Raw genomic sequence first — 22667 nt, 5'->3', positions numbered from 1 at the left:
GGCAGTATTCCACGGGATATTGATCTATATAGTTTGGAATGTACTTTGCAATAATATATTCTTTATGATTTTAATTAATTTTGTTAAATAAATGTTAAGACTGCTTATACGACAGATAATACTGTTTTTAATGACATCTCACATCGAACTAAACATGACGTTTGAGAAATGAAATATTTTGTTTGATCATTTGAATTTTGAAAGAGTTTCCAAAGGAGAGATCCTTCCTTTGGAAATAAAAAACATATGTGTCCTATAATTTAATATTGGGTGGGTGGATATAATAATAATTTCTTTATTTTATTTTATTTTATTTTTGGAGGGATCAGTATACCCTGACATTATACAACATTTATTAATTTTTTCAGTAATTTACAATTTATTAGAAACTGAAGATTTTGCCTGATCACTTTTACAAATTTAAGTTGTTGTAATGCTTACGTCTAAAATATACACCTATGTGAGTTAGTTATCATTTTTATAATTGTTATGGTATGGTATAGTAATAATAATAATAATCTTCTTTACTTGTGATACATGGTTGCACATTTTGCTACATTTTATATCTACCATAACGATGGCAAGCAACCTTATAGGTACTTTTCAACCTAACCACTGCATGTATTACTCTATTAGTGTAGTTCATATCTAATGAATTAACAATAACAATAAATTTAACTTATCTAGAGAGCAATTAGAGCCCTTCGTAGAGAGAGGTGTTGTGAATCTTGTCAGCATCTTTTTGTGCAAAAAAGAATCTTGACCCTTTGTTTTTCTTTAAAAAGCACAAGCAGGAAATTGTAGAAGGCAGTTTGTTTCGAACTCATCTTCCATACACCCTTCAGTTGCCCAATCCAAATTTAGAGTAAGTGAGAAGTTTTATTTACATGGGGTAGAAAATGTTCAATCACCTTCCTCTCTGAATAAGAAAACTTAACTCATATATTAGAATTGTATAGATTATTAGTTACTAAGGCATATTATATTCTAGACAAGTTTTTTAATGATGTTCTGACCTACTTTTTAATTGCACATACATATTACGAAATATGTATGTGTGATTTGGAAAAAAATATATTGTAACTCTATTATGCTTTTTGCTACTTATTAGTTCTGTTTTACTGACTTAAATAAGGCTTTGTTGATAACTCTGTTTAGGGCAATAAAGATACTTTTTGAATTTGAATTTAGCCTAAGCAATATATATTAAAGCCCATTCTGTTGGGATGATAAGAAATAATTTTTCAGTTGAGTGCTCAGAGAACAAATGCTAGACGTTTTTAAATTTTCTTCTAAGAAATTATAACTAGTTACTGTAATGTAAATATTGTGATAACTTTTTTTCAAAGATGTCATAAAGAATCTCATATTTCAGCATAAGAATCTGAAACACTATCACATATGTCAAATCTATCCAATAAATACAAATGAGGGCACATGGAGCCTTGCGGTATACTAGATTCTATGACTTTCTTACTAAAAAATGTTTTACACAGACATCCTATGTATTTAGGGCATGTACTATAATATATAAAGTATTTTACCCACATAATTAGCACCTTTGTGTGGAACTATAATTTTGTGATGGTACAATAAATATTGAAGCATCTCACAGCTCTAGTTAACTGATCACTTATATAGTTTATTTTTATAACCATGGTTAATCTATAGCAGAAAAGCTGCCTAACAGTAAGGAGCCCTGATTCATTGAAAATATGTTCCTTGAAAATCCTTTTGGTTCGAATAGCATTATCTTTAATACATATTTTTGAACAATTGAGAGAGGGTGCAGGATAGTTTGTGATACACTCCAATAAACTATACCATAATTAGGAAAAGACTCTATCAAAGCTGAGAAAACTGATTGTATTAAAATAGTGGACAATATGTTTCTTAGTTCATAAAATTTGAAGATTGTTTTTCTTATTTTAGTAGTGACATAATTCATATGTATGCCTTATGTTAGGAATCTCTTGAAGTAGAAACCAAGATATTTGCCAGATGTGGCTTGTTTTATTGTATTTAAACATTTGCAGTCTTCTGAATTCATATGACATTCATGGAGAACTAAATGATTAATATCTGAACTACCTCTCAGATTCATCGAAACTGGGATAAACAATGTTTTGTCAGTATTTAAAGTAAGCTGATACTCTTCCATCCAACTTTTAATTATTTTCATAGCTTCTGTTTTTTTTTTGGATGCAAGTAATCAGAATGCTGCTTTTATTAGTAAAACTATATCATCATAACATGTGACTAATAAAACTCGTTTCTTTGTTCTCAATATTATAAGTCACTAAAATAAAAATTTAAGCTCTTTATTTTAGTGGCTTCTTCAGGAGAAAAAGTATGTTCATATCTAATAAAATCTGTTACTGTGGGTGTGCCTCAGGGTTCTGTGTTCTTGATCTACCATTGGTACTACAACATGGACGGTGCACATCATTTGCTCATGACACTACACTTCTTTGGAGTGGCACAGATTCACATGCCCTCAGCATTGTGATAAACCAGGATTTGGCAAATAAACATGTTGTAATGGTTACTGTTTGTCTGTTTGTTTTAATGTCTCAAAGACAAATATCTTAAATTTCAAGTGTAGTTTAGATGATGTGCATTTGGATCCACAGCATGTTAATGTCACAAATTGTAATACATTTTTAGGGTTGTTTATTGATGATAAACTAAAGTTTGATAAACACATTGAGAAGCTTTGCACTAAATTGGCATCTGGCTGTTTTGCGATTATAACAATTAAGTGCAAGCCAAATAAGATATTGCTAGAAAAGCTTACTTTGCCTTGATTGATTCTCACCTGGCTTATGGGGTTTGCTTCTGGGGCAACGCATCTCTTTCTTTACAGAAGCGTGCAGTTCGATATCTGTGTGGGCGTAATTTAAGGGACTCATGTAGGCCTTATTTTATAAAGGAAAATATATTGACTCTCGCTTCAATTTTTATTCTTGAGACTGCTTGCTTAATGTATAAGAAATATTACTTTATATAACTCTGTTAACTTAAATAATACCAGGTCATCTTTTAACATAAATTTACCAATACCTACTTCTAGTTTGACACAAAATTCAATTTTTTACAAGAGCAAAAAAATATTTAATCATCTTCCCCAGTCATTGCGGAAGATTCAAACATATAAACGTTTTCGACAGCAGGTCAAAACAATCCTGCTTCATAAGGCATTTTATAGCTTGGAGGAATACTTCAGAGAGCATTTTTAAACTTTGATTTCTTACTGGTATATTTGTGTTGTGCTATTTAATATTTTTTTATTTTCATGCTACACTAATATGTTTTAGATTAATGATTGATTGTCTCAGTTGTTGATTGTTTTCTAAAAGGAATATATATATATGTATTTTTTTAACATAGCTTTGTTAACAACACCTTAGTAATTTAGACGAATAAAGCTTTATTTGATTTGATATGATTTAAAAGAAAATAATCAATAAATGCTGTTATTACTTTTTTTAAAGGAAATAAAAAATACAACTCGAACTATCTTATAAATAATGTTAACCTACACTACAAAAATTCAGAGAGCTTGGCATTTTAATGATCATATGTCATAGATTACATTAAAAAGTCTTAAACTTCTTGGTTTCATATTGAGAAATTGTATTGAACGCCTATTCTCTTGTACGCTTTCAACTCGAATATTGAATGCTTGGTCTCCTATGTATCATCAGTATATTAATTCTATCCAGAGTTCAGAATAAGCTTCTTAGGTGTTGTGGAAAAAAATGTGAATTCCAGCTGCAAACATAGACAAAAATGTAATTTTGGATAGATTCAAAGTTTTATACCAGACAAATTTAGTTTGTTTTTGTGTATATTTTATACATTTTTAAATACCTTTATTTAATGTCTTGAAATTTTAAGCAAAATAAACTTCAATATCCATAGGGTAGACATAGATCTTTTGAACTTTTTCAAAATTATGCCTGCAATAATTCATTTGATAAAACTAAGATTTTTAAATACATACTGTGTTTAGTGATATAGATATATATTTAATCTATATATCAAAACTTACACCTACTTTGGGACCGGATAGAGTGCCAAACTATTTTTATTGTGTTTCTTATCCTCTCTTCATCACTTAAACAAAACGTCAAAAAATCCTAAACTAAGCAGTGTTTCCGACACTTTGGAAGCACATCCTTGTGGTACTTAATTAAATCAGGTGATATATTTAAATTAACAAAACAGAAAATTACAGCAGCATGTTCATGCAGTTGGACATTCCAAAGCTCTTGGATAGCCTAATTTAGGATCAAATCTTTTTAGATTATGAAGAACTCATAGTTAATTAGCAGCAAGGGCTGTGAAAAACTTGCTGATATTTCAGTAGGACCTGCTGAATGTCTCGGAAGGGGTGGTCAAATGGATGTGATATATACTGACTTAAAACATTTGAGAAGAGCAAGCATAGTCTTTGTAGACTTTCCAGTCATATGGTCAATTGGTTTACCACATTTCTGTCAAGCTTGACTTGATTGGGTAACACTAGAACATGTAGAATTAATGTGTGCTGTAAGGTTCTTCAGGGTGGTCATTGCTTGCTTCTGCTTATTGTTGTTATTGACATTAGCTCATCCTTTAAAAATCGTAATTTTCTTCTTTGAGTTGAACATAGAACAGTTCTTTTTTTTTGATGATCAATGATCAATTAAAATTTCATAACATATAATTAATATAATAGTTAATTCCTCTAAACTTTTGGGTTTTGTGCTGAGAAACAGCAGAGTTGTCAGTTGACATCTGTAAAAAGATATATGTCGTTGGTGGTTTCTATCATGGAATACAGTGCAATGGTTTGGCTCTTTATTACTAAAATAGTGGCCTAGCTCAAAAAGGTTGAGAACAAATTCATAAGGTTTTGTATTTTTAACTGAGGTATATGGACTCCTGAGGTCCATGTTCATGATAATGGTCTGGAAGTTTTTAACATTGGGTTAGAAACTTTTTATTGACCTGATTGTTTATTCTTAGCTTCTGGAAAATTAATTTTAATATTTACTGTGATTCACTATAATCCTGAGGCAAAACAGAATGTTTTCTCTACCAGTCCAGATATTGGCTCAGTTGTTACTGCATTAGTTGCAATAACAATGTTATGTATGTTCCTGTAATGGAGTTGATTCTGTCAAAATAAATACAATTATTAAAAGTCAAAAGCTACAACAAACTAAATGTCAAATGTTAATGAAACCATTTTGCATAGTTTTTAGAAAATAAATTGTTATAAAAAATATATTTCGAGGTCATTAAAACCTTGGATCGGGGTAAGTAATGGTGCATGTACGTGTGCTAATAATTCATAATATGTAGCATAGGTGAGATATTTTCCTATTTATGTGTAAGAATTATTATTATAATTAGACTGATGACAAATTGACATTATTCATTGATCTGTATCTCTACGGTAAATGAAAATTAATATTTTATTCTAAGATATTAAACAAAAAAGGAAAGTATTAAACATAATTTTTGGCAACAAAAAACATAATTTTTAAAAAAGGTCTTTTAAAAGTAAAAAATAATATAATATATAGATTAAGGCTAGAAAAATTTGCTCCAAATGTATGTACATTGTTTCTCATTTAAATAACCTTCAAAGAGAATTTTTTTTTAAATTTATTAGACAAAGGCTCCATTATAAAGCAATTCCATACAAACAAAATTAGTTATTAAACTAAGCTTCAACTTAGGGTAACAATTTAAAATAATTTTTGTGGAGACATAATTGTGAAGATGTGGTATAATTTATATTATATATAAATAAAACACCAGTCATTTTTAACTGCATCAGTATCACAAGCATTTATTTATTGAACAAGCATTATTCAATTATACCAAACTCAATAAATTTAAAACTAAACATAAAATTATATGTATATTATGAATATATAATCACAGGTACAAGTGCAGGTGTTAAAAAGCTCTATATTAATTAATATTAACTCTAATGTTTGATAATTCATGTACGCGTCCTTTGTATGTCCTCTTTTTTGGACCTTTTATGTGGTTCCGTAACATAACTTGATGAATAAATTACAAATTTAATTTCTCCACAGAAATCTTGGTAAATTAAACAATATATGCAATATTGTGTATACGTAAATCCCAAATGCCATTCTTACTTTAAATTTTGGTGCACTTGATTTTTTGAAGGTTTAACACTATTTTGGGAATCTATGTACATTAGTGAAATATTTTCTATTTCACTAATGTAGCAACTTTTTAATCTTTAATATTTATCCAATAAATACATTTACTAGTATTTTTTTGTAGTCATTTTGAAGTTGAAGAGGTCAACGTAAATATTGTAAAGAGTTTTTCATTCAAATTGTTCAGAGAAATGAGATGTTGGAACACTTATTAGATACAACATAAAAATTAACTTTACCTAACTTAAGTCACACAGTTTATAACAGTTAGATATTATAAAAAGAAGAAATTCCCATTAATTATTTCAGAACTCACAGCTCTATTTGTAGTAAAGACTGCCAAGTTTTGTTGTTTTTCTCTAACAAGTTTATATTATAAAGAAAAAACCATCATGAATTTCAAGTTGCCAAAAAGCGGAGCCCAATATTTCAAGTATGAGGCTTCTGACATGGTACACTTAATATTCTTTCAATAGTTTAATCTATGACTCAATGTAAACTGCACATATGCATAGTAATAGCTGAAAATACATTTTATCCCCACCAGTGATTTTAGGTTCATAATAGCAAGTTTGCTGAGGCATTTTTTTTAGAAATATCGATAATGTAAGTTGGGTATGTTTTATGTGGTGTGAAATAATCTAAAAAATATGGTGTTAAATAAAAAACTTAAAAACTCCTTGAAAACAAAAAAATTGGATCTTGAGTAGTCGGAATAAAATGAATTAGTCCTTAACTTTTTAAAAATGGAGGGAGTTATAAAATATTTGGATTGTTCTGTCCCTGTATGTAGTAGCTGTATTAAGTTTTTAGGGTATTTTCAACCAAAAAATTTCTGAATTCGTTTATTTAACTGAAATTAAATTTTATTTTTTCATTATATATTTTATTTTATACATTCTTTATTATTTGCATAATATGTTATATATTATGCATAATAATATTAATACATATATATAATATTCTATTTGAGTTAGTTAACTTTTCTGTTATTCTTGACATTGTTTTTATTTTTACCTGCTCCTCTGATAGTTTTAACTAAGCCAGCATGCTTAGAAACTAAATGACATAGTCATGCTCAAAACTTTATTGAATTTCATATATCAATGATTTTAATGAAAAATATTACGAAAAGCTATTATTTTTTCCAAAGGAATTTACTGTTTTTTTAATTTTTTAGAATTTTGGATAAAACTCTATTTGATAGGCTTTCTAAGGGTTACCTAAATAAAATTAAGTTCATATTATTTAAGTAAACCAACATTCCCAGTATTTTTAGTTACAACAAAATGTTTAAGTGTTGAAAACATATTAAATTGTTATTAAGGCACATCATTAATTTTGGATTAGATAAGTTAGATTTGTGGGAACTAAAATTGGTAGATCTTTAATAGAAGAAATATTTCAAAGATTATTTCTTTATCTAGCTAGATAGCAATGCTTTACTAAGAGCTGAGCTATGGCCCAATCAAGGTATTTAACTTTAATGTCAATGTGAAGTAAGAATAAAGTGTGCAACCATACAGTGCCGGCCAAAAGTAGAGAAACTCTTAATTTATTTTCTAATTTAATAATCTATTCAAAATTTTTGTGACACCATGTATGTATTAAAAATGTTTATCTTAGCCTAAGCCATAAATTCATACCAAAACAGTTTGAATGTTTATCACAGGAATGTAAATAGTAAACAATGTTTTTTTTACTTGAGGACATAAATAGAGAAACTTTTTGTATTAAATATTTTAAATTAAATAGGTCTCGTTTGAAGCAGTTCGTTTTCGATTGTGAAGAAGCCTATTTAGTATTAAAATGCCTCGAGGTATAAATTTATCTGAACAAATAAAAAAACTTATAATTTTGAAGCACAATGCGGGTGTGAAACAAGTAACAATTGCTAGAGAACTTGATCTTCATAAAAGTGTCATTTGTAAACAAATCAAATTGTGGCAAACTAGAGGCACTACTGCCAGCATCTCTAAGCCAGGTAGACCCAAAAAAACAACATCTGTAACTGACAAGCTAATTAGACGATGTTCTATAAGGAATCCATTTTTCTCCGCCGAAGATATAAAAAAGGCATATCCCAGCATTTTCCTTTCAGTTCGATCTATTCAAAGACGTTTATGTGATGCCAACTTAAAAGCCAGGAGACCAGTAAAAAAACCTTTCATTTCAACGAAAAATAGACAAATTCGTTTAAGATTCGCAAAAGAACACTTACATTGGACCTATTATAATCAATGGAAAAACATTTTATGGTCAGATGAAAGTAAGTTCAATTTATTTGGGTCAGATGGTATGAGATGGGTTAGACGTCCCGAGAATGAAAAATTAAACCCAAAGTACACTATTCCCACAATCAAACATGGAGGCGGTAATGTGTTGGTGTGGGGATGTTTTTCCGGGCATGGCGTTGGTCCACTGGTGAGAATAGATGGGATCATGAATAGCCAATATTATCTAAACATCTTAAGGAATAATATGCTTCTCTAGGCGGAGGATAATTTGCCGTTAATTTGGAAATTCCAGCATGATAATGACCCTAAGCACACTTCTAAAATTGTTAAAAATTTCCTAACCTCTCAACAAATTCAAGTTCTGAAGTGGCCAGCTCAAAGTCCAGATTTAAATCCCATCGAGAACTTGTGGGAGCACCTAGACAAAAAAGTTCGACAAAAAAATCTGAATAAGTTCAGAAATAAAGACAAATTATTCCAAGTCCTAAAAGAAGCATGGAGTGAAATTTCCGGAGATATTATACACAATCTTCTTGAATCTATGCCAAGACGGTGTTGTGAAGAATAATGGTTATGCCACAAAGTATTAGTGTGCATTTATCCACATTTTGTATTATAATATAACTATGTCATAAAAATAAAAAGTTTCTCCATTTTTTTCCTTAGAGAAAATAAATTTTGTTTGCATATTTTGTAATAAATTATTTGTTTTCAATTTTTTTTTCTAATTATTTTCGTCACTACTAGATATAACCATAAACATTATTTACAATTACTTTGAATTAGTTTTAATAAGAAAAAAATAAAAATATTAAAAGTTTCTCCACTTTTGGCCAGCACTGTATATTTTATTTTAAATGTACAGAAAGTATAGGTATTTTTGGGTTTAAAACATAAACTATTAATTTTTAACTATGCATGCCTTTGAAGAAATTTATGGTGAATTATTATGGTATATTTCAAGACATTATTTTTATTTATCATTTACAAACTTCAATAGTTAATGCAAAAATCTGGATTAATCAAAAATTGTTTAATTTAAAAATTGTTTTACTAAAACTAACAGACTAATTAATCATAAATATACTGAAATAAAAATACGCAAAAAATCAAATCGCTCTCAAAAAGTATATTTTTCAATTTAGCAAGCAATTTATCTCAATGTATCTGGTACCTCAACTTATAAATAGTGTATTTCTATTCCTATACATTTGACTCTCTTTGGCATATTGAAGCAAACTAAATTACTTAATTGTATTTAATTGCTGAAACAACAAAAATGTTGCCTGTGGAATAGTAAGCTTAGTTAATTCATACCTGACACCCAGTTAAATCCATGGTAAAAAAACTAAAACAGGTTAACAAATTCATATTACATAAAAAAACATAAAAAAATCATAAATAATTTAGAAATATGACAGCATAATACCTCACTTCTTCTTAATTTTTGGTGAGGTTGATTGAAATACACTGCTTGCTGACATCAAATTTTCAATATATTGTCCCAATACCTGGTTTTCAGATCTCAGTTTTAAATTTTCTTCTTTCACACTGTCAACCCTTTGGGAAAGATCATCGAGAGTGTTCTGCAGCTCAAGTACCTGTGATATGAGCCGAGCTTTTTCCTCTTGTTCATCAGGGCTTGTGTCTGGTTCTAAAGAGTTATGTTGAGGGCTGGAACTCCCATTAGTAAAAGTTGACTGGATTGAATCCATGCTTCTCCCATGAATCATACTCGATGAGTTTCCTTCTGACATGGAATTTTGCTCCGGGTCCTCATTTATTATAACTAAAATTTTAAAGTAATAACTGGAATTATTATATGGGTGCCATATGATTTCATCCTGTTTTACCTTGAGGATCATCATCTGCAAGAGGAATATCGTCTTGGAATTTAGAAGATGCCATCTTTTTAGGGTTTGTGATTTTCTCCCAATGAGTACAAATTAGTCGTTTGTATTAGCAGTACGACATAAATATATGTTAGATTTTTTGTTTACTCTTATTACAGCAAAAAACACCACACTCCCTTCAGAAATATTGGATTTGTGTTTTTAATAGGATTTGAAGCACACAGATGTCAACACAAAGATTTTGACTTTTCGTATGTCATTAAGGTTCCGTTACATTAGCATTGACGGTCTTCGGTGCGGTGACGTACCGACGATTTTAGCGGTTCAGAAATCGCGATAAATGAGTTCTATGTTGAAGAATTTTGCTCGCAAGATGTGTCATAAAGTCTTTGCAAATGTTCGTGTTCAAATAGTTTACGTAAGCTACGAGGAGGTGAAGAAGCTGTTTGACGAGTTCATGAGATTTAATCGTGTTTTTGTGCTTTCATTAAAGCTAATATGAAGATACATACCGAGGGTTTTGAATTTCATACAAATTAATAAATATCAGACGATTACTATTTTTAACGATCCTTGACGTAAGAATTGCATATTCCGTATTTGTAAATGTTAATTTTAGTAGATGGCACAGCACAATATTTTTTTTCGTAGATACTCCAACTATATAATTATGTAGATTGAGATCGACCACCTTGTTTCTGTCTTTACCATTAAAAATTAATGCCAAAAACTGTTATCCTGAATTGATATATGTGTTTTTTTAATTCTTGGAGGGAATGATATACTATACAAATAGACGCAATACTGGTTACCTCGCGATAAAACTGAAGCCAAGATCTAGAAAAGCTAGATATAGAAATAGCTATATTAAAGTCTTATCTTATACATAAATCTCAGTGTGAAATTGGGCGATCTGCATGCATGCTTTAAAAGTTCATTTATGTCGTTGATTGGCCAAAACTTGAACGATCAATAATACTTGTCTTGGATTATGACCAGCCAATAGGGTATCACAATATCAACCGCGGGTGAAAAGGCGTGGAAAACACGCATTAACGGTTTTTCCACTGTGAGATAGGCTAGTGCCAAGTTTACATTATTTTGATACTGCTTTTTTTCTTCAGTGGATACAAAATTAAGTTATTCTCCTTATGGGACGTTAACACTTTTGAGTTTATATGTGTATCAAGATCGCAAAGCCCATTTTTCAGTCGTTCATTTTTATGATCGTGAAAATCTTTGAGGTTTGCTTGTTTGATAGTCAGGTTTATGGAATCGCGAGTCAAATTATTCACATATAGTGAAACCATTAAGTCCGTTGCCCCCTTTTTAACTTTTGAACTGCTGTGTATACTCGCATAAAAATTGAAATGATAGGACAATTTGTTTTTCATAAGTTAGAATCATGTGACTCTTTGATGTTTTATATTTATTAATTTCTGGCGAATCTCTTAAAATTTTAATACTTTTTTACTTAAAAACCTGATACCTAATCAAAAAAAAATTAAACGTTAATAATTTGCCGATTTGCAATAGACCCAAACATTACACCTTAGTTTGCCATAGAGATTATTTTTAATGTGTAGCCCGCAAATGCAAGACTTCTCGTTTATACAAAATTATGCCATAGACGGCAAGATCCATACATATATTCTGCGCAACAGATTTTTTTATATGATTATCAATAATAATCTAATATACTCGACTAGTAATTTCTTTATTGGGTGCTGAATTCATGCATTAATATGCTCCGATAACTATGAAAATCATAGGCAAAGCCTTAAGTTTACTCCGGAGCAGCCCGCGTTTACAGTTTTCATGATGTAGAGGTTACGACAGTCTGAAGGCCTGTGCTCTAGCCGGAAAGAGTGACTTGGGTTGTTATTAACATTGGAATAGCCACTTTAAATACTGTAGTGACAAAAAACCAATTTGACCACTTAGATTATTTAGAGCAATAATATGTTTTTTACTATCTACTTTTAACTTTTTATTTCTGACAAAACCTCGGGTAGACTCGAAATACATCACTGTAGAAGTTGTTTATATTCTCTTTGGTAAAATTTAATTTCAGTTAATTAAAATTCAAACGCGATTTTAGTGTTTCTTTTAATATTAGAGAATTTAGTTTAAATTGATTTAATATACAACTTTAGGATTGGATAATATACACATTTAAGATATTGGTTTAAATATTCTTTTAAAGAGAACTTACAAAAAACTGAGGCAGACTATGGGCAACTTGGTTAAAGGTGGAAGTCGCGTCGCAGATTGGTCACATATGAGGCGCGTCAGACTGCGAGTCGTGCAGTTTTCTGGGCGGTATTTTGTTAAGTTAGTTAAGTTGCTTGTTGAGTAAGGGCACAGATGTAAATAGCTCCGCACTATTTGCGCACTATTTTTGCACTAGTGCGGAGCTATTTACATCTGTGGTAAGGGCTACAAATCAGAAAAATCAATATTTTTTGGGAAGGTATCGTTTGTACAATATTAATCAAAATAACAAATAAAAATGATAAAAATGCCTACTTTCCTCGTAAGGTATAATGCGTACAAAATATGCATCTGAATCTTATGTTAAGTACTTGCTCCAAGGACAATTGATTTGCTATTGTAAGTTCGTTATTTCATTTCCTTTTAAAAAAGAGAAGTCTCTTTCAGAAGGAGATGTAAAGCTAGGTAAAAATATCATTTATTAGTTACTTTTATTCCTTTCAAAAGTTATTATTAAATAGATCGAATTATCTTGCACGAACTATACCTTTTACCGGGCCAACTAGGACACAAGGTCGCTACAAAATAGCGTATAAACGTGTAAATATATATATTAAATATATTAATATTATAATTTAAAAATGCATTATGAATACATGACAATTAGTGTGTTGATAATAATACATTCCCACATTTTCTTAGCAATGTAAGTCAAAAATAATTAACGCGCAATTGCAGAATTGACAGAAATACTTTCTGGAATAGTTCTCCTCTCTGTAGTTAGCTGGTGCTTTAAACGATACATTTTACATTCTTGCAAAAAAATATACACCAATACAATAACCGCAATAGACCAATCAAAGAGCCTATGGTTATATATAGATATATTATATATATAGATTATTATATATATATATATAGATTTATTATATATATAGTCTGAAAGCTAAACTATGAAAAAAACTTTTACATAGGGACATATCAGTAGACTTGACATGTTACAGACACTTTACATGTGTATCTATAATAATATTAGGTTAAATATTGCTGGGAATATCATGCTGACTAAAACAAATATATTCTGTAAACCTGGAATAACTACTTCTGTGTCTTCTACTTCTAAGTTCCTTAGAAAATTTGATCTATGAAGAATTGGTGCCCTAAAGCTAGAAAGTTGAAACTTCTAGAAAAATTAAAAATAACACAACTGTGTGAACGATATTTTTAATCTTGAACCTCACCTGATTTTCAACAATTTGATCTTGCTTTCCGATTCTACTTCACTATGCTACACCACGTCGTTTTAACGCAAGGCTTAACGCTACCTACTAACACTACAGTAGTGTTGTCTTTACTTTGGTTTTTTCCATAAGTTCATCATTGTCCGAAAATATTTCTTGTAACAACTCAGCAATTGTCTCATCGCGGAGGAACAGGAAGGAATATACATCAAGTAGTACTCTATCCTATTTGATTGCTTGATTTGCCTTTGCTGACTCTGTGTCTTGTTCTCGGAATCGCCGCTCATAATGTGTATTAATATTAAGGACATTGGCCTTAAATAGTACCAAGTATTCGAAACATTGTGGTTTTCTTTGGGTTAGTATAGAGTATGTGGACCGCTTATTCCTTTTTATTTCACGTGCACTGAAACTCGGGCTATGTGATATGTAATAGTCTTTTGTAAGCGAATGATTTGGAAATTTTTGATATCGACCCTTCCTTCCAAAATATTTTCTGAGTACGTCCCTGCATCGAGGTTTTCAGTAGGTATAACTGTCAGCAACACCTCAATGACGATTCCATCTTTAACGAAACGTATTGGTATTGCTTTTTTTCTCGGTTATTTTTATTTCTTGTCCTATCTTCTATTAGAGTAAACCAGTTAACATCAGATTTCTTAATATATTTAAGAATGAAATTTCGTACTGCTTCAACCATTGCTTCAACAATTTGATTTCGAATTATTGATGAACGATATGTTGTATTTTATGGAAATGACACAGGGCTTATTATATTATATTGTCTTCAAACAATATTTTGTATTTATTTAAACTATATTAACAAATAGTACTGGGGTGACATTTGCATCAGAAACGAAGTGTTTGAAGAGGGGTGTTCCTCAGGGGTCTATCCTGGGACCACTCCTTTTTTTAATATATACAAATGACCTTGTGTGCGCCACTGATATCGATGTGGTGTAGCATGCTCATGACACCTCCTTGAACTTCAGTGTGAACAATCGGGAAGCATGTATTGCTAGAATGAAAGAAGCCGTGGATGGACTGGGAGGCTGGTTTATTGAAAATAACCTTAATTTAAATGTTGCAAAGACACAGATTGTTCATTTTTCACAACAGGAAACAGACTTTGCACTAACATGCGGGAACACAGTGATAGGAGCGGCTGAAAGTGTGTCTTTTCTGGGGGTAGTTTTGGATCAAAAGCTGAACTGGAAAGCTCATGTGCAGAAGGTCGCAACCGGGGTCAGTAAATACAGCTATGCTCTCCGGGTAATACATGGCAGTGTAGGTTGGCAAGCGGCGCTTACAGCGTACCATGCCCATGTCCAGTCACAAATTGCATATGGTATAATATTCTGGGGCAACTCTGTGGATTCGAACAGAATTTTTATTTTGCAAAAGAGGTGCATCCGTATTGTGTTTGGTATGGACTATCGTGATAGCTGTAGAGGAGTATTTAAAGATACTGGCATTCTTACAATGTACAGTTTTTATATTCTGGAATCTGTTAAGTTTCTAATTAATAACATTTCATTTTTTTCTGATAGAAAAAGACAACATCAATATGAAACCAGGTCTAAGGACAATCTAATAATTGAGAAACCAAACTTTACATTTGTACAAAAAAACATTGTCTTTAACATTCTAAAGATCTGGAATGTACTCCGTCTTTCCTTTAGGCAGTTACCTCCCAGTAAGCTTGTTTGTAGGCTCAGGGCATTTTTGGGGGACAGGGACAGGGCATACTACGGTATTGATGAGTTCTTTCAGGACGGTGACATGCATGAAGCACTAAGTAAAGATCTAGAATAGGCTTACTTTAGATTCAGTTTTATTTTTTATTCTGTTCTGTTTGTGGTTGTATTGCTGTCAATGATGTTTTGAAATTGTAATTGTCATTATCTATTTTATTTATTTAAATGTATTTTGCTTTTTGCAAAGTTTTAAATTTTTCTAAGCTATTATAGCTAACATTTTAGGACACGGTCCATATCCCATCTGGGGTCTTGTAATGTTACGATTATTGTATGTAACATTGTAATATATTGTAATATTATGTTTTTGGGCTGAATAAAGAATACTATAACCCAACCAATCATCAACCAAAAGAAGACGATTAAATCAATTGAATGAAAATAGAAAAATGAAATTAATTCTCGTATTGTAGTAAATGCGTAAATTATTATAAATTAAACCTGAGCTAGATGAAGTCGCTCCTGAATATCGTTTCACATCTTAAGATAAACAGATGTAGCATGGAAGATCGTGCCGTTATGGTCTATGGAGTATGTTTCTTTCGCGGTTTTCCTGCTTATACCTATATTACATAATGTAAAGTTCTGTTAAGCTGGAACAGGTTTTACTTTGATTATTATGTACTTGACCTTAATTACATCAATTTTTTTGCTATTAGGTACAGTTTTCCTAGCATATTGTCTTATTTCATGGTATTTTTTTATGGTTACTATTTTAAGATAACGCATTATCGTATCATGCGCACCCCTATCTACGGCCGGGTTTCATAGTGAACATCGCACCCGACACCATACTGTTCAGTTTGAATAAACTAGTTATCAGACTGATGCGGACGCAATGGCACTATGTAATGTGTGATATCTATCGCTCGGCAAATTATTAAACGACTATTATAGTTGTATTTCTTTTTTAAACTTTAGTTTTCTAGCAATCAAGTCAGGGTTTTAGTTAGGTTGGCTTAGGTAAGGTTTAGGTATCAGATTTGTAAGTAAAAAAGTATTAACATTTAAGAGGGACGGTTGATAAAGAATGAACGTGTCTTCTGTTTAGTTCTTGCAAAAGTTTTTATTTTTTTCACATTTAATTATTTGAACCAACCTATATTCTTCGGGTAATTCCAACTGATTTAATGTTATTTTTCGTTACTTTTGCTGGAAACATTAAAATATTAATCGGATAGGCATAAAATGGAAGGAAATTGGAAAAACATTACAACCATTTGAATTGGACATTATAAAATGCAGATTCGCATTTAAATTAAAGGGTTACGCAGAATGGATAAAACTGCGCCTTCATGTGCCAAGCATAAATTTCGGCAGCCGGGATCATTTATAGTAGGTAGCTCACGAGCGCAAGTGACAAGCAAGTTGTCTGTCAGTTGTCGCTCGCCTACTTGAAGTTTTCTTTGTCAAAGAAGTCAATCGTGATTTGTTTTTTGTCACTCGCTATTTTCCAGCGATTCTTTACATTAGAGAAGAATTCATTATTCTCAAACGTTATAAATTTGTGAATAAATATTCAGAAAATCACCATTAGTAATTTTCGTTTCGTTGAGTTATATAAAGTTATACTTTGAAAATGTGGCCGTAGGAACATTGATTTGACTCACGAAATGGGCTTTTGGTCCATAAATTGCCCTACCTAATTTATGAAAAGACAGTGTTTTATTAAAAGGTATGAGTTATTCTGTTTTTACATAGGCTTCGTAAAACGTAGCTAAAATTTGATGCAATGGAAACAATCCAAATTGTTTTGTTTTTTTTTAACTCATTGATACCTATATTTTTTGTGTTGTCATTCAGATCCAATATGGCGGATTGTGAAGAGCATATGTAGGAAGTTGTGCAATTACTGCAAATAATTTGTTAAAAAAGTGTCTTATTTGAACTTATTGTGTGTCTTAAGTTTACTGTAAACGTTTAAGGCTCGTCCAGATTTTTTTGGTAACAACGATTATTTAGTACATATTATTGACATTGTGTTCTAAATTTGCCCTCAAATAATAATTTTTAAATCCATGAACTGACTGAAGCAGTGTTTAGTATGTTTTGACTGAGTAAGTAAAATTTTTAACATATATATTATTTAGATTCTTTCTGTTTAAAGTGACTACCATCTACACATCCATAATATTTTGGTTGTACACTAGGAATTGAATATGATTTGGAAATATTTTGGGATGTCGCTATTTTAAACATAATAGATATGGATTATTTTGATATAATGAATTCATGCACATTAATAAAAAAATATAGTTTGGGTAACACAAATTAATTAACTATTTATAATTTTATTTGAAGTTAAGGAATGGCTTTCAAATTAAATAAAACCCACTAACAACGCAAATACCACTGTAAAGGTCCAGTTTAGCAACTTTTCTAAAAATCGCACTGAAAATTATGGGAGAAGGCAAACATTCAAATATGTATAATATTTGAAAATAATATTTATATGGTGGAGTAGCAAATTTTCAAGTAGACTTTTTTTCTAAAAAAAAATAATTTTGACATTTAAATATTTTAATTATACCTTGAATTGCAAACCTCATATTTCTGAAAACTGCACTTAAAATTATGAGAAGATACAGTCTACCTTCAACACTAAGATATGAGGAAACATTTCTATAATGTCCTTTTATTAAAATGTTTGCATTTTCTACAGTAATATATCTGGGCCTTGGTTCTAAAAGGGCCAAAGTCATTTTTTTTAGATTTGGGCTTAAGTGCATTTTTGAAATCGGCACAGACCAGATTATTATGTGTAATAAGGGCCAAAGTCTATCTTTCACAGGAAAAAAATTACAAATCTGCTAAAGGCCAATGTCAACATTTCAATTTTATACTCTTTTTTTCAATAAAAGAGCCAATGTGAACATAGGCCCCAGGAATCCAATATTATATAACTTCTTATTCAAATTCAATTCAAATTCAAATTGTTTATTGTCCAACAGGAAAATCCCAATTACAAGACAATCGAAATAATTAAAATTAAAACAGTACAAGTTATAAGCACCTTAAATAAGTAGTACAAAAAAAAATAATATAAAAAAAATTATATAAGATCCAATATAGAGTGATAACAAAATTTAAAATTTAAAACAATAGCATAATTGTAAGAATATAAGACACTCTAACCAAATGATAACAATCACAGAAAAATAATCAGGTATCATTCAAATTAAGAGAGGAGCACATCCTTTTTTTAAAAACATATTCAGTGCTGCTAAAGATGTCGACATCTATAGCATTCATCTGATTATACCATGTACAAGCACGGCACAGTGGAGCTTTGCTGGACAGATTTGTTAAGTTAAGAGAGGGATAAAATATATGGTGCCTCCTTGTATTGGGAGGAGGAACAAATAGAGGTAGCCTCTCTAAGAGCTCAGAACAATCAATTTTATTATTGCAAAGTTTATATAAAAATATCTGACTAGAGAGAATAGTAACTTTGCTTTAGTGACAAATAGTTGAATCTATTCAGCAGGTACTCCCGTTCCACACCTCTTACTGGATATACTCCATCCAACTTAACAGAAAGTAACTTTAAGAATCTGCACTGTACATACTCCAGTCTGTTAACATGAACATCATAGATGGGGAACCACAACATAGAGCCATACATTAATTTAGACTTTACTAATGAATTGTACAATACAGTCAAGCTGGATATATTCTTAAATTGAGAAGTGGACCTTACTATAAACCCGAGGGATTTTAAGGCTGAACCAGTGACCTGTGCTACATGCTGGTTGAATGTGAGCCTCTTATCTACTTCAATGCCCAAATCCTTCACTGAAGAACAGTCTAGCAACTGAGAACCACTCAATATATATGGGTATAAAATCTCTTCATGAAGAATGGAAATTGTCATTTTTTTACATTTGTCACAGTTTAGGGGTAGTTTATTTCTTTCACACCATTCAAAGACCCTATTCATGTCCTCTTGCAGCTTCAGGCAGTCCAGCATAGTACAAATGATACGAAACAACTTCAGATCATCAGCGAATAAAAGACAGAAACTCTCCATACAATCAACTAAATCAGTAATAAATAGATCGAACAGCATTGGGGCGAGGTTACTGCCTTGGGGCGCACCACTCGAAGCCACATAATACTCAGACCCAAAACCATTAAATTCAACATACTGAAGCCTGCCAGTCAGATATGAGATGAAGAACTCCACCAGACAAGGATGAAGTCCAATAAATAATTATGTACAGTGATTGTTATCCTGGACAAAACAAAAACATTTTAATTTCTGCTATGCTGCTGAATGAATATTGATGAATATTTTAAATGAGACGGAAGGCATGTCAGCATATATCACAAATTTCTTATTCCGGGACATACTCATATGGAAGCTGACCAAATTCATGCAGCCATTGAAAAGGCTAGAAAAAATACCACAGTAAAAATAGAAATTCCTAGAGACTGGGCCAATTTAATTCGTTTAGTGCCTAGGAAACCCCCAATTTTTGTGCATGAGATGGCTCAGGAAGAATTCTTGAATTTTAAGTCACTCCTTTCGGGAAAGTTTCAGCACAAAAAAGTTAATACTTTGGGAAACCCTGTTGTTTGGGCTAAAATAAGAGTCATTCACTATTCTACCGAAAATCCTGGTCTGCTGAAATACAAAACCACTTTTGCTGTAGACAAGCCATATCAAACTTTAAATTTATTAAGAAAATCAACCAGTTATTCCGAAAATGCTATAAAACTTTTCCTTATTAATAAAAAACCGTTAGGCATTCCAAAAAATAAAGTACAACATTTGAGGGACTTATTACCATTTATTGATAAAAACAGTCAGCCATACTATCTGCAGTTTCTTAATGGACTAACTTCTTCTGAGACTGCAATTGATAATCTTGGTGAAAGTGAAGAAGTTGGAAATAGATTTGCTTTAGGTGCCTACATATATTTTTATCAAGATGCATGTGCAACGACTTTTACGAAGTTTTTTCTTGTGTTTTTAGTTTCATTTTGATTTTTTTAAGTTGGGCCAAAGTTTTATTAGTTTAATTTATTATTTATTAAAAAAAGGCCAATTTCAATTTTTTTTGATTAATAAATTTATTTTATACATTTTTAAGATTTTTTTTTAAAAACCAATATCCTCTATACCCAAATCAAGCTTAAGAAAAATATAGAAACCTATCTATGTTGTAAAAACCAAACCCAATGCGACCTCATTACCTTTAAAGTCAATTTGTTAAAAATTGCGATTTATGACTTTGGCTCTTTTAGAACCAAGCCCCAGATATGTTTTCAACAACTCTTTTTCTGACACTTCTATATCAGAAACAAAAGTGTTCACTAACCAAAACTTTCAGAAGATTAAAGCTAAACTAAATAAACCGGCAGACTTATTTACTTCTGTAATTTTTTTCCCAGTGAAAATTTTTATAATTAAATAAAAATAAATAATGTCTTTATTAAGAATAATAACACTATTACATTATTAAATCTTAAAGAGCAAATTCTAGCTTGTTTAGTCACAAAACTGTTACTCTTAAATTAACCCTTAAATTATGCACTCATTTATTAAATGTCTATAAGTTACACATTTTGATGAAACAACACATTTTTTATATTTTTCTGGAAAATTGAGATAGAATTAGAAATGTGAAAATAATTATATAACACAGCTATAAACGAAAAACTTCTCTGAAATAATGCAGTAGTATGTTGTCACATAATTAACTTGTTTCTAACTCTCAAAGAGCAGTGATGGGTCTCATCCCTAAATATTAATTTAGATCTTAAATATAAAGGCAAGTTTCTATCTATAATTTTATAAATAAACATTAAAAGAAGATACTTAAACAAATTCTCATATTCAGCCAATTCCACTGTTGTATCTTTGATGAAATGTGATCAAATTTCTTGAGTCCATAAATAAATCGACCGCAGTTATTTTGCATCCTTTGAAGGCTCATTTTTTCAACCTGAGTAAGACATGGGTAAAAGAGAGTTAAACCGTAAGTCAATTTTGACAAAACATTAAGAGTTACACTGTAAATCAATTTTGAGTTAAGTAAATAAAAAACATTTATTATTATTATTATTAAAACTACTTACAAGTGGCCTTATATACATACTAATGATATAACTAGTAAATCAAATCAAATCACAGTTAGAAAGAATTGTGCCATTTAAAGTAAAGTAAAGTAAAGTTTATTCATGCTTATGAAAAAAAAAGTTAGATTTTTTAATAAGTACATAAATACATATTAAAAAATTATTTCGCTTACAAATTATTAAAGTTTTACATTGCAAATCAAAATCATTATCTAAAATATTAAACAAATAACAAAAAAATAATAATAAAAAAATATATATAAAAAAATAACACCCAAGATACAATTTCACAAATACTAAACAAAATAATCACAATCCACAAACAGTTAAAATTTTGGAGACCCCAATATCAACTTCAAACTTCCTAAAACCTATTTTTGTTTCATTTTCACCAATTTTCACAGTTGAGCTTGTAGATACTCACCAAAGCTATAGAAGGCTCTATCAGCAAGTAATTTTTTTACTGAGGCAGCAAAAAGTTTTTCATTTAGAGCTTTAATATTATTAGGAAGTTTATTAAAAAAGCTTGGGGCATAATAAGTAGTTGAGACACGAGATTTATTGAGGCTTAGAAAGTGCATTTCCAGGAAATCTGCCGTGAGTATGAATTTCTGATCTCTGATTCTGGGTATATTTATGTAAATTATTCTTTGTATATATTAGACATTCAAAGATATACCATGATGGAAGTGTAAGAATTTTAAGTTTTTTGAAAGTCTCTCACATCGTCCCTGAAACCCAGACCCTCGAAAAAACCCTCAAAGCTCTTCTCTGCAGTTTAAAGATTCTCCTAGCTCATTGACATAAATAATAAAGAGGAGTGGCCCCCCTGTGGCAACTAACAACAACAAATAGAACCCTGTGGCACACATGAGTTATTTTGCATTCTTCTGATAAAGCTCCACCCGAACAGGTTTTCTGTACAAATCCAACAAGATAAGTTTCAAGAAGTGATAAACTGGGTGGGCTCAGACTATAAAGTTTAAGCTTGCTCAGAATAATTCATTATTATTCTTGCTCATTTAATGTATAGTCGAAGTTAATTTCATTTTTCAGCAAGAAAATTGACATCTTTTTACACTTTTCAATA

At 30.7% G+C, this 22667-nt stretch overlaps 2 protein-coding genes across 8 annotated transcripts in view; one reads left to right on the top strand and one right to left on the bottom strand.

The window, feature by feature from the left end:
* The window catches only part of LOC126748112 (E3 ubiquitin-protein ligase HUWE1), a 62267-nt gene that overhangs the window by 1869 nt on the left and 37731 nt on the right, over positions 1–22667 (top strand). The window contains exon 1 of one of the 7 annotated variants that reach the window (XM_050457127.1): positions 16919–17168. The exons of 5 other annotated variants lie outside the window; for them this stretch is intronic. The gene's annotated coding sequence lies outside the window, so the exon portion shown is untranslated. Of the gene's footprint in view, positions 1–16918; positions 17169–17201; positions 17551–22667 lie in introns of those variants that run through there. One more of the 7 variants, XM_050457128.1, reaches the window with a different exon arrangement.
* Positions 9543–10470, bottom strand: LOC126748114 (short coiled-coil protein homolog). Its single transcript, XM_050457130.1, has 2 exons — positions 10282–10470; positions 9543–10217 (listed from the first exon to the last, which is right to left on the bottom strand). The coding sequence occupies exons 1-2, from the start codon at positions 10334–10336 to the stop codon at positions 9859–9861; spliced, it is 414 nt and encodes a 137-aa protein (XP_050313087.1). The 5' UTR covers positions 10337–10470; the 3' UTR covers positions 9543–9858.

Source organism: Anthonomus grandis, chromosome 22 (assembly GCF_022605725.1).
Source record: "Anthonomus grandis grandis chromosome 22, icAntGran1.3, whole genome shotgun sequence".
NCBI classification, from domain to species: Eukaryota; Metazoa; Arthropoda; class Insecta; order Coleoptera; family Curculionidae; genus Anthonomus; species Anthonomus grandis.
This window is presented reverse-complemented; position numbering and strand designations above follow the sequence as displayed.